The sequence below is a fragment of the Zeus faber genome, assembly GCF_960531495.2.
Source record: "Zeus faber genome assembly, chromosome: 3".
NCBI lineage: Eukaryota > Metazoa > Chordata > Actinopteri > Zeiformes > Zeidae > Zeus > Zeus faber.
In genome coordinates this window covers 37738325-37751022 of record NC_137190.1, presented here as the reverse complement: position 1 = coordinate 37751022, position 12698 = coordinate 37738325, and the positions used below count along the sequence as shown (strand labels likewise).

General features: G+C 44.7%; 1 protein-coding gene across 1 annotated transcript in view; it reads right to left on the bottom strand.

Moving 5' to 3' along the window:
* Nucleotides 1-12698, bottom strand: part of shcbp1 (SHC SH2-domain binding protein 1) — a 43499-nt gene that overhangs the window by 19641 nt on the left and 11160 nt on the right. The window contains exons 5-8 of the mRNA XM_079997563.1: nucleotides 10408-10503; nucleotides 9815-10045; nucleotides 8671-8848; nucleotides 7422-7542 (exon numbers count right to left, since the gene is read on the bottom strand). Of these exons, the coding sequence (XP_079853689.1) occupies nucleotides 7422-7542; nucleotides 8671-8848; nucleotides 9815-10045; nucleotides 10408-10503 (626 nt within the window). The remainder of the gene's footprint in view (nucleotides 1-7421; nucleotides 7543-8670; nucleotides 8849-9814; nucleotides 10046-10407; nucleotides 10504-12698) is intronic.

Sequence of the window (12698 nt, the reverse complement as noted above, 5' to 3'; positions counted from 1 at the left end):
CCACTCGTTACAACCAAGGAATGCAAAATACCATCTCTGAAGGCACAACACGTCGAACCTTGAAGCAGATCGGCTACAGCAGCAGAAGACCACACCAGGTGCCACTCCTGTCAGCTAAGAAGAGGAAACTGAGGCTACAATTCGCACAGGCTCACACAAAATGGACAATAGAAGATTGGAAAAACGTTGCCTGGTCTGATGAGTCGATTTCAGCTGCGACATTCAGATGGTAGGGTCAAAATTTGGCGTAAACAACAGGAAAGCATGGATCCATCCTGCCTTGTATCAACGGTTCAGGCTGGTTGTGGTGGTGAAATGGTGTGGGGTATACACTACTCACAAAAAGTTAGGAACATTCGGCTTTCGGGTGAAATTTCAGGATGAAGCTAAAATGCACTATAATCTTTACAGGTGAACTTAATTTGACCTTCTCTTAACTTTTGAATGCCCATGTCCAACTGTTTAATGTTTCAGTGCTTTTTGCACAACTTGCTGTTCTCTAACAAGGAGCTGAACAGCAAAATTCACAACAGGTGTTTGATCCATGAATCGACCAATACATTTCCTAGTTCAATTAGAATTGGTATTTAAACAGTCCTCTTCATCATGCTGTTCACATTTTGACATCATGAGACCACGACGACACCTAACAACTGATCAACAGTACCTCGCCATTGCGAGGCTTCAAACAGGATGTTCTCAGAGGGAAGTTGCCACTGAGCTTAGAGTGTCACAGAGTGTCATCAGCAGGTTGCAACAGAGATACAGAGAGACTGGAAGAGTCACAGAAAGGCATAGAAGTAGACATCCTTTGGCCGCCTTCCACACTGATGACCGCTTCATTGTGAACAGTGCCCTGCGGAACCGGATGATGAATGCCACTCGACTCCAGGCACATTTAAGGGAGGTGAGAGGCATCCAAGTGTCACGTCAGACCATTCGAAACCGTTTCCATCAGCGTGGTCTGCGTGCTAGACGACCTGCAAGGGTACCTGACCACACCACCAGGCACAGGCATCATCGTCTTGCACGGGCCAGGGAGCATTTATGTTGGACGAGGGACCAGTGGGCCTCAGTGCTGTTCTCTGATGAAAGTTGATTCACGTTGAGTAGAAATGATGGCCGCCAACGATGTTGGAGACGTCAAGGAGAGCGCTATGCATCAGCCACCATCACCAGACGAGCCTTTGGTGGTTGTGGTGTTACAGTGTGGGCAGGTGTGTCTAGTCAATACAGAACTGCCCTACACTTTGTGAATGGTACCGTGACAAGCCCATACTACCCGAATAACATCATTAATCAAGTCATTGTGCCCCTGCATGAACAACACAGGCCTAATTTCATCTTCATGGACGACAATGCTCAAGCTCATCGAGGTCGCATCATTAGGGAACGGTTGCTGGAGACTGGGGTACCTCAAATGGAGTGGCCTGCACTTTCTCCAGACCTGAATCCGATAGAAAACCTATGGGATCAGCTGAGTCGCCGTGTAGAGGCTCGTAACTCTGTACCCCAGAACCTCAATGACCTGAGGGCCGCCCTTCAAGAAGAGTTGGGTGCCATGCCTCAGCAGACAATAAGTTGACTTGTGAACAGCATGAGGCGTCGTTATCAAGCTGTAACTGATGCTCATTATTAAGACATTGACATTTTTTGTTGTGGTATACCCACCACTGTGGTTGCCTTTTGTTTCAATAAATTGTTTGAGATGAGGAAATCACCATTGCAAGCTTCTACTTAAATGCTCTACTTTCATGGTATAATATCACTGTAGTGTGAACTTGTTATTTTCCATAAATTTCACCCGAAAGTCAAATATCCCTAACTTTTTGTGAGGAGTGTATTTTCTTGGCACACTTTGGGCCCCTTAGTACCAATTGAGCATTGTTAAAATGCCAAAGCATACCTGAGTATTGTTGCTGACCATGTCTATCCCTTGATGACCACAGTGTACCCATCTTCTAATGGCTACTTCCAGCAGGATAATGCCTCATGTCAAAAAGCTCAAATCATATCAAACTACTTTCTTGAACATGACAATGAGTTCACTGTACCCCAATGGCCTCTACAGTCACCAGATCTCAATCCAATAGAGCACCTTTGGGATGTGGTGGAACGGGAGATTCGCATCATGGATGTCCAGCCGACAAATCTGCAGCAACTGCGTGATGCTATCATGTCACTATGGACCAAAATCTCTGAGGAATGTTTCCAACATTTTGTTGAATCTATGCCACGAAGAATTAAAGCAGTTCTGAAGGCAAAAGGGGGTCCAGCCCGGTACTAGCAAGGTGTACCTTAAAAAAGTGGCCGGAGAGTGTATATATGTGACCCACCGCATACTTTAGGGTCATTTGGAGGCTTTTGAATTATTTTTTTTATGACTTGTTAATGACATGGGTGTGGCAAAGCGTGTTTCTGAGATAATCACCTCCAAAGTTTTACCCACACCCACAGTCACAATATATCTAAATTTATGTAATCACATAAACATATATGCACACACATAATAAAGAACACAACCTCATATATCCTCAGTCACATATCCTCATTTTCAGTACACAGTGTTAGTTTCCAGACAACTCAAACCATGGGAGTATAGTCTGTATGCCATACTCTTTTCGGCTTCCCCCGATGCAGCTGCAAGAGCATGAACACCTCATTGTCCTTTGTGTGTCACAGAGTTTACCTTATCTTGCACACGTATGAGCCAAACTGACCATATATGTGACCCACCGGGTACTTTAGGGTCATCATTTGAAAGTGGAGAATCAGCGCTTCCAAATAAGGTGACACTTGTGCAAATCAAGCATATATTTTTAAAGCTATGACTTGTTAATGACAAGGGTGTGGCAAACCGTGTTTCTGAGATACACCAGGTTCGTTCAGCCAGCTCCCAGAATGCAAATTGGGTTGGTGGATAAACAAAGCCTCATGGCTAATTGACATACTGCTGAATGGGCCAATCACGAACAGCTCAACAACACAACTAATTTTGTTTTTAAAAAAGCTTTTACTTAACAGTAAGAATATACATGTTTTATAAAAGTGGAATTATTTTTGAGTTTAAAAGTACGGACAACACAACAAAATGTAGAGTCTATCAATATTATGAGTCTCAGAAAATCTGAAAATCAGTCACAAACCTCAACGGACTTCATCACGTCATCAACTTCGGGCATATCGTCGGTCTCCTACGGTGGTTCTTGAAAATATTCTGTTTCATCGTCACATTAAGTTTGAAATCAGCTGTTTGAGATGTTCTCCAAGTCCAGAGTAATATCAGATTCAGCAGCGCTGTCGTTCTCCGCGTTGCTGTCGGAGAACTGGCTATCATTGCGGAAAATGAAGGCCAGTACGCGCTGCTAACACTGACTTGGATCTATCGCACTGGTCAGATTAAGGTACAAAATATAATTCATCGCTTCCGCCACCCACTTAGCGTAATCCATAATGATACGGAGAAGAATGTTTTCACAGACAAGTGAGACTGAAACACCCCGTGCTGCGCTTTAACTGTCTGTATACGCAAGTGACGTAGGTGCGTGACGCGAAGGGTTCTTCTTCTTCGCAGTTTCACAACAATGGCTCCATGTGTAAAAGTAGTACGATTAAAAGGTTGAATTCTATCAAAACGGTTTCACATTATGACTTTACATGACATGGAATATGGATGAATGATCTTCACCTGGACGGTCGCTTTAAAGGAAACATCGAGCGGCATTGTTCAGCACTGTTCTGCGTCTCAGTAAGTGAACCGCGTTTCCCCATGTAATCTAACGGGAATATTTAACTCCACAGTTTAACATTTTTCTACCATTTATAAATCGAACTCGCTTTTTAAACACGTGAGATAAAAAAAAAAAAAAAAAAACACAAAGGAACACAAATCTGGAAAATTCTAATTTTCCTTCAAGAAAGGTTTTTTCAGCTTATCACCTTGGCTGCTCTTGGCGATTTCAGAAATGGGCAAGATGGCGGCTTTTGCTGTCATCGTCATCATCAGGTCTCTTGCTCGGCGACGGGGGCAACAACCATGCGTAGAGCCAATCAGTTTCACCAATCTTCTCCATTTGGGTCGGTCCAGCACTAGGGACTCTGCTTCAACAAGCGACAGGTCCATTTGGTGTAGGTCCCTAGTGATGGCATCAATCCATCGGGTGCGGGGGGCACCGCGGGGGCGTTTCCAGCCGGCAGCTTTAGGTTGGAAGTGGAGGATAGAGTGAGTAGGGTGATCCGAGGGGAGCCTTTTGACATGGCCATACCAGCGCATCGGACGCTGTGCTGCCAGGTGGGACGCAGGGGGCTGTTGGGTGCGTTCCCGCAGCATGATGTTGGAAACCCTATCTTGCTATTTTATCCCTGCTATTAAGCGCAGTGCTCTGGTGTCAAAGTCATCGATTCTGGCAGCCAGGGTCTTGTTGAGAGGCCAGGTTTCTGCTCCATAGAGGAGGATGGAGAGGACTGAGGTGTTATAAATCCTTAGTTTGGGCGCTCTTGATACGGAGTGGTGTCTCCACAGCGGCTTCCAAAGTGTTTTCATGGCACTGGCTGCCAGGGCACGTCTCCGGTTTATTTCTGGTGAAATGTTGCCATCGTTGGTGATGATGGACCCGAGGTAGGTGAAGTAGGTCACAAACTCAACCTCCTCTCCACTGACATGCAGCGGAGGGGGGGCAGCACCTCCAATGTGCATTAATTTTGTTTTGGGCCAGCTGACCTTCAGACCCAGTTTGTTGGTTTCCTCTTGGTAGGTTTCCAAGGCTTATTTTAGCTGGTCATGAGTGGAGCAGAATAGTGTGGTGTCATCCGCGTATTCCAGATCTGTGAGGGTGTAACTGCCTAGTTTAACCCCAGGAATACGTGCACATATCCGTTCCATCAGGTGGCCGATGATGCAGTTAAAAAGGTCTGGTGCAGCTACGCATCCCTGCCTCACTCCGCTGTTGATTGGGAACCAGGTAGAGTTTGTGCCATTGAGACGTACAGCTTTCAGCATCGCTGTAGAGCTTTTGGAAGAGAGAGGTAAGCTTTCTTGGAGCTCCAAGGATGGTGAGGATCTTCCAGAGGGAGGAGTGGTCCACGGTGTCAAAAGCTGCCTTAAGATCGAGAAAGGCAATGTAGAGGTGTCCGTTTTGGCGGAACTCGTGTACCTTCTCAATGATGAGGCGGAGGGCAGAGATCTGGTCCGTTGTGGAGCGGTTTGGCATGAAGCCTGCCTGTTGGGGGCGTCTTTTGCTTCTAATGGCCGGAAGGGCCCGGGTGAGAAGTATGCAGGTGAAGATCTTGCCTGGGATAGACAGGAGTGTGATGCCTCTGTGGTTGCTGCAGACCATTTTATCACCCTTATGTTTCCAGAAGGGGAGGATAATACCCCTGGTCCAGTCTTCCGGGGGGTGCTCAGTTATCCAGACATGATTGATGATTTCGGTGAGCCAGTCAATGGTGTTGTCACCGCCCAATTTCATCATTTCAGCTGTGATGTTGCAGATACCAGGGGCTCTGTCATTTCTCAGTTTGGTCAGAGCTTCCATGACCTCTACTTTTGTGACGGGGTCTATGCTGCAGTTGTCATTTGCCCTGGCATTTTCAGATGAAATGGTGAGAGCGGGGTCGGTTTGGGGTGCGGGGTGATGCAAAAGGTCACTGAAGTGCTCCTTCCGGCGGCTGATGCATCCTCGGAGTTCAATATGATACCCTGTGCGTCCTTTACCTGGACTGCCTTCTGTTGGGGGCCTGATTTCACTCGCCTCAGGGTTCGATACACTTGGGAGAAGTTGTTATTTTCGGTGGCAGACTCCAGGCATTCTGCTTCTCCTTGCCTGAATCTCTCCCTGTCTTCTTGTATCGCGGTGTTGCATATGCGATTTAGGCAACGGTATTCAGTCATGTCGCCCCTAAGACGTGCTGCTCTACAGAGCTCTATGATTTCTAGCGTTGTTGTTATCCAGGGGCGCCTAGGTGTATGGTGAGGGCGGCGGATGGAGTCAGCAGCTGCCTGGTTAATTGTGGACACGAAAAGGTTCCAGTTGGTGAGTTCTTCTTTGGCCAGGGCATTATACCGGTTGGAGATGGAGCGGGTAAACACTGAGGTGATGGTTGGATCCTAGAGATGAGAGGATCTCAGTCGAGGTGGTGCCCGTGATGATGGAACAGTCTTTAACTTCAGTCTCAACTGGGCAACCAATAATCGGTGGTCCGTGTTGCCTAGCTGGGCTCCACGATACACACGGCAGTTGGTAACACTGGATTTCCAGCGACTGGAGATTATGATGTAATCTAAGGCCTTGCGGGTTTTGCCATCATTGCTATACCATGTCCATTTGTGTATGTTCTTCCTGGGGAACCACGTGTCTACAATAGATAGGGCCCCAGCACAGCATAGATGCTGGAGGCGGTCACCGTTGTTGTTGGCGATGGGATCTGGAGATTCTGGGCCAATGATGTTTTTGGTCTGCGAGTCCCGAGAAGCAGAGGAGACGGTGACGAAGTCTGCTAGCACAATAGTGATGTCATGAGGGGGTATCTGCTGGATGGCCAGATGTAGTTGATCAAAGAAAGTGTTCTTTGCCTGGTCGTCTGCGACCTCTGTTGGTGCATAGGCAACAATGACTGTTAACTTGCCGTGTTGGTGGTGGAAACGGGTGGTTAGCAGCCATTCGCTGACTGGGGTCCATCCTATAAGGGATTTCCTAACATGGCATGGCATTGCTAGGGCGACACCATATAGCCCTCTGTTATCATTTGAGCCGCTCCAGATGTAACTGTGGTCTCCCTCTTTCTTCTCACCGCTACCACGCCAGCGTGATTCGCAGAGTCCTGCGATGGAGATGTAACGAGACAGTTCACGAGACAGAAGAGTAGCGTGTCCTGTGCGTCGAAGTGTTTGCACATTCCATGTGGCAACCCGGAAGGGATGTTGGAGATTGATTGTTCGTGAGTCAGGGGCGTGCAAGGGTCGATACCAAGGGTCAGTCCCACCACAGCTTTTGCTGTGGTGGGACACATATACACTGTATATTTCCCATAGTTTTAGCTGTATTTGGACCTGTGTATTTTGACCAAGAATTTCGTAGTTGGTACACAAAATGTGTGCGGGTTGGCAGGTCTGCCATTGTCACACACACTGATTGCGGGGTCAGCAATGTGGAAACCTTCTAATTCTGAGCGGTTCGGTGCCTTGCTCAAGGACACTTCAACATATTATGAGGAAGAGCCAGAGATTGAATCAGCAATACTCAAATTACAAGAGAACTGGCTCCCAGAGTCTATCTTGGGAAGGAATTGCCACCCCACACCCTCACTTCCCGTGTGACATGGTTTACTATATAGTATACCCAAAGAGCCTTGTTGTGCCATGTCAACTCATTCAGTTTAAACCTACAACCCCATATGCTTTCAATTTTTGAATTTTTTTTTACCTTCTATGGTTATGGCATCTGGAAGGAAGATCGAGTTGGTGACACAGTAATGTCCCGGCATAACAATGACAGTATCTCCTTGGAAGGCTGCATTCACCGCCAACACCGGGTCACTGTGGAACTAGACAGGAAGAGGAATAAAATGTTTACTTTAAAAGTAACCCTTGGTACTGCAATAAACTTTTATATGCATACCCCACTACAGTGTATCAATTTCAGTTGCTACCAGACTAATGCCTACAATATTTTTTTTTTTTTTTTTTTTTTAATAAATGGTACTTGGAGGTGGCCTTTGAGTTGGCTGCAGCCCTTAATTAAAGGTTCGTCATTCATAACACCACTTGAAAAAAAAAAAAAAAAAAAAACAAGAACATCCTAAAATAAGGTAACACAGGAAATGCAGGTAAATGTAGGAATTCTTCGAGAATCTGTGAAGTCCATAAACATTTACATATTGAATTAACAGGTTTTCAAAGCAAATACAGCTGCACTACACCATCACTGTAGGGCAGCAAAGGGAAGGTTATCGGAAACTTAAGGGAATACTGAAATTCTACGACTGTCCTAACTCTAGACCAGGAGATTTCAACCTTTTTATTATCATGGACTGCAGCGCACAAAACTTTCACGTGATTTATTTTATAGGAATATTTTTTTGTGTGCTACATCCACATCCATCCTCTTGCGCGCGTCGCTCTGTGGACTGTCCCTTGACCCATCTATTCCGGCATTATCATGGTATGTGTGAAAAGACGCAAGATAGACATCTTCCTGAATGTAGCAGCTTGTGTGAATGGTGAAACTCACGAGCTGTACCAGAAACCTTATTCCAGTAATTTACTGGGATCTATGTAAAAGGGGCAACAAATAGATAAAAGATAAATACACTTACAATAAAAACATACTGTTTGCCCGCTTTTGATTTGAGATCGCTCTGATCGGGCTTTGCAAAAAAAGAACAGGCTAATCAGGGGACCCCAGCCCACCTTTTCACGGCGGGCCAATGCCCACGGCCCAGCACCAGTCTGCAGCCCAGTGGTTGAGAACCCCTACTCTAGACCATTGCATAAGCTGCGGAAACACCAGGACTCATGCCCAATCAAAATGCGTTTTTCCCCTTTAACTAAGAAATTCAAAAGTTCAAAATTAAAAGACGCTATAGCACAACAGCTAAAGGAAGTGAAACTACAGCAGACACCTGGGTGAAGAACATCAGCGTTTATCAAATCTGTTTTAGTGTGGTTTGTACCTGGACTTCTGTGTCCTCGGCAGAGCACAGGTGCAACAGCCTGTCATTGAGGAGGGACTGGAGCTGGTTGGCTGTGGTGGTGGCTGTGACAACATGGATGACCCTGCCTCCAGACCCTCTGGGACCCCTGGCCTGGACGCACTGCGGTCGTGCATTGCCCTTATAGCTCAGCACGTACCTGAAGGTTTAGAGGAAGGGTAAGTGGAGGGTTTTATGGGTTCTCTACATTCTTCTCTGTGTTGGGTGGATTATGTGGCATGTTTTTGTTCTTCCCGCAAACATAGGGGTTTACACTTGACCTGGCTCTTAGATGGTTAAATTTGTACAAATATGCCTTGCTTCTTCTGATAATTTTTTTTGGTCACATGAGCTTGAGGGGAAATTTTTTAATACTTTATTCTCAATGTTCATCAATAGACAGCTTACTGACCACAACTAGCTATGGTGGTTATCAATTTAACCATGGCTCCCTTTCACTTCCTGTATCTTTGGCCAAAGGCGGATCCCGCCACAAACAATAAAAACAGCCTAGAATTCATAATGCAAATGCATTGAATGGATAGATGGTACTTGAGGCTTTTTCGTGTTATTTTTCCCAGCAACAGAAATGGATCTATGGTTATGATGTAAAGTACAGTGAAGATGCATTGGGACTTACCACCATTTGCCGGATACGGTAAGGTTGGAGATGCGAAATTGCGCCAAAGATTTGAGCGCTAAGTGCTTTGAAATTCCATTTGAAACTAATGCCTACCTTCTGGATCCCTTATTGTGCGAATGACATAATTTGATCAAATATAAAAATCAGTCACTTTGCAGAGCTCCATAATATTGAAAGAAAAAGACACAAAAGTTCAAGCATTGAAATATTGAATGGATACATTCCATGACCTTTTAAAAGACTTGATATTCATATTTATATAATAAAAATTCAGAAATATTCCCATACTTTCAGGATTTTAATGACCAAGTAACAGTCATTAAAACAGCTCGAAAATATGCCTGCTTCAAAAAACACTACGATTTGAACAGCCTCGGGAACACACACAAACCACAACACTTACCCAATGTCCAATCCTGAGAGTTTATGAAACTTACCCAGAGATATGGACAACAAAAGAAAGCAAATCAAAACGAACCCCACCTTAACAGAGGGTTTTCAATAATACGGAGCTTGCGCTTCAGTGTCTCCATTTCCTCATAGAGCTTCAGCCCCTCCACCACAGATACATTGTCCAACTCAGAGTCAGAGTCGCTGATGAGATTGTTACGCAGCGACGAGAAATCATGGAATAAGAGCGAGCAGCGGGCCAACAGGGAGTGGTACTCTGCCACCAGCCCGCCTGGAACACGGTCCTCCAAGACATCGTAGTAGCTGAGGTCAGGGTAGAGGAGGGGTAGAGGTCAAGTGGTTGATAAGCAGCTGACAGGGAAATTATGAAAGAAAGGTATTTACAAATACTACCAAAAAGGAACATGCAGATCCAGAAAGAAGGTAATTTATAAAACTGAATTCCTAACCCAAGCCTTCAAATATTCAAATATTGGGTCCCGTGATTTAAAAATAAATAATAATTTTGAATAGTAATCATTTCGACTTCTTAGTGTAAACAATACAAAAGGTAACAGCAATACATTATCAATTCAAATTGTTGCTTTGGCAAGAATGCCATCTCATGGCTTTTGGGAAAACAGGGCAAGCATGTGTCATGGCCAGATGAGCAGAGTTGCACTTACAGCCTGAGACGAGGCTCCACACAGCGAACAAAATAGTCAAAATCATCATCCTCATCTTCCTCATCCCACTGTCTCCAAACGTGTTTGTAGAAAAACCTGTGGATCAGAGATAAAAGGAGGAATAGGTATGGCAACATCAACAGACTCAGTACCATGACTGCATTTAAGCAGTATAGCGGCTATATGCACAGCAGTCCAAAATAGCCGTGAGGGACTACACCAGGGGTGTCCAACCTTTTATCACTGAGGGCCACATACAGGAAAATATACCAAGGGCTGGGCCACTCACTAGAGGTGAGGTATATATTGACTCACCGCTAGTGTATTAAAGTTAGCAAAATCAATCAAACGTAGGTAAATTATGGTTGAATAATGCTTGAATTTAATTGAATATGCTTAAAGAAAGAAAGAAAAGAAAAAAAAAAGAAGCCTACATCACAGCTTTCCATTAATGAGTTTATTTTGTTACAAAATTGGTTGGTAGCACATTCTCAAAACAGCAGCCTCAGAATACTCCTTAGTCAGGATGGTGATCCCCTTCATAGCCCTGTATAAAGGGGACAAATAAGGGGAAAAGGCGATGGGTATATTTCAAGCTTGTTATGCCAATAAGCTTTGGGCTTGTTAACACATCAACTAATTTTTGTTAGAAAATTTTATAAATTTTAATTGACTGAATTTATTAAGTAATTGGGCTTATTAACACATGAATACTGGGTAATATCTTTTTAACTCACCTATAACGGGAACAGCGTTGCACTCAGTGGGAGTAGTGATGCTGCGCTTTGATGACAGAAGGATGGCTGACAGGTCAGGAGTAAGTTTGGTGGTTGAGATGCGAAGGACATCACAGAGATGGCTGTCTGTCATTTCAGTTCTCAATCTGCTTTTGTTCAGAGTTAACAGAGAAAATGTTTTCTCACATATGTATGTTGAGCCAAACAGACTCGTCCTTCTTTTTGCGCAGCATCTCAGAGGAAAATTGGCCTTTTCCAAGCTCCGGTAGAGGTCGGGTTGGGAGAGAAGCTGATGTTGATTCTTCAGAGAATTATCACACTGCATTTCGTTAAGTTCTAATTGCAGACTCTCTTCCACTTCTTCTGCATCCAACAGGAAGGGAGTCAAGAACAACTTGATTTATTTCTCAATGATAGAAAAATCTTGGAAGCATTGACTGAATTCTGTCATGAGAGATGTGATCACAGACAAATATTTCCCCTTTTTAACAGAAAGCTTGGCCTTTGGAAAAGCAAATTTAATTTCAGACAGCAAGGGGAAGTGTGCAACATTGAAGTGGCGTAGTTCTGTCTCAAAGAGACGGAACTTCACACAGAATGCTTTCTTTTCACATCAGAATGGTAGAGAACGTCTCCTTATTCAGCTTCGACATCAGATAGGAAAGCTTGACATTCTCTGTGGTAGAGCCCTCGTGCTCGAATTATGTTGAGTTTTCAAAACAGTGTTCATCCCATCGCCAAGCTGGATTGTCTTGCCGATGAAGCCTTACAATCGGTAAAACAAGGCTGCATTTCTAGACCGCATTTGAAGGAGCCTCCTGAATGGGACAGCACTTCGTTGCGCTGGTGTGACGCATTCGATCTTAAAATGCAGCCTAAAGGCTGCAGCCCCTGAAATGGGACACAGCTTGTATGTCCATGTCCTCGTTGTTTTTCTTGAAGCCAGGTGACATCAGGGCCCACATGGCGCCTGCACATTTTGAGAGATCTACATACAAATGGATTGAACTCCCTCCCCATAAATATTTCCTCATCGGATCTCCTCGATTCGCGTAGGTGGCCAATTTTAGGTACACCTGTTCAATTGCTTGCTAACACAAATAGCTAATCAGCCAGTCACATGAGAGCAACTCATTGCATTTAGGCATGTAGACATGGTGAGGAGGATTTATTCGGTAGACCTTGCTAGTACCGGGTTAGACCCCATTTCGCCCCGAGAATTACCTTAATTCTTCGTGACATAGATTCAACAAGGTGTTGGAAACATTCCTCAGACACTTTGATCCATATTGACAGGATAGCATCATGCAGTTGCTGCATATTTGTAGGCTGCACATCCATGATGCAAATCTCTCATTCCGCCACATCCCAAAGGCGCTCTATTGGATTGAGATCTGCTGACTGTAGAGGCCATTGGAGTACAGTGAACTCATTGTCATGTTCAAGAAAGCAGTTTGAGATTATTTGAGCTTTGTGACATGGTTCATTATCCTGCTGGAAGTAGCCATCAGAAGATGGGTACACTGTGGTCATAAAGGGATGGACATGGTCAGC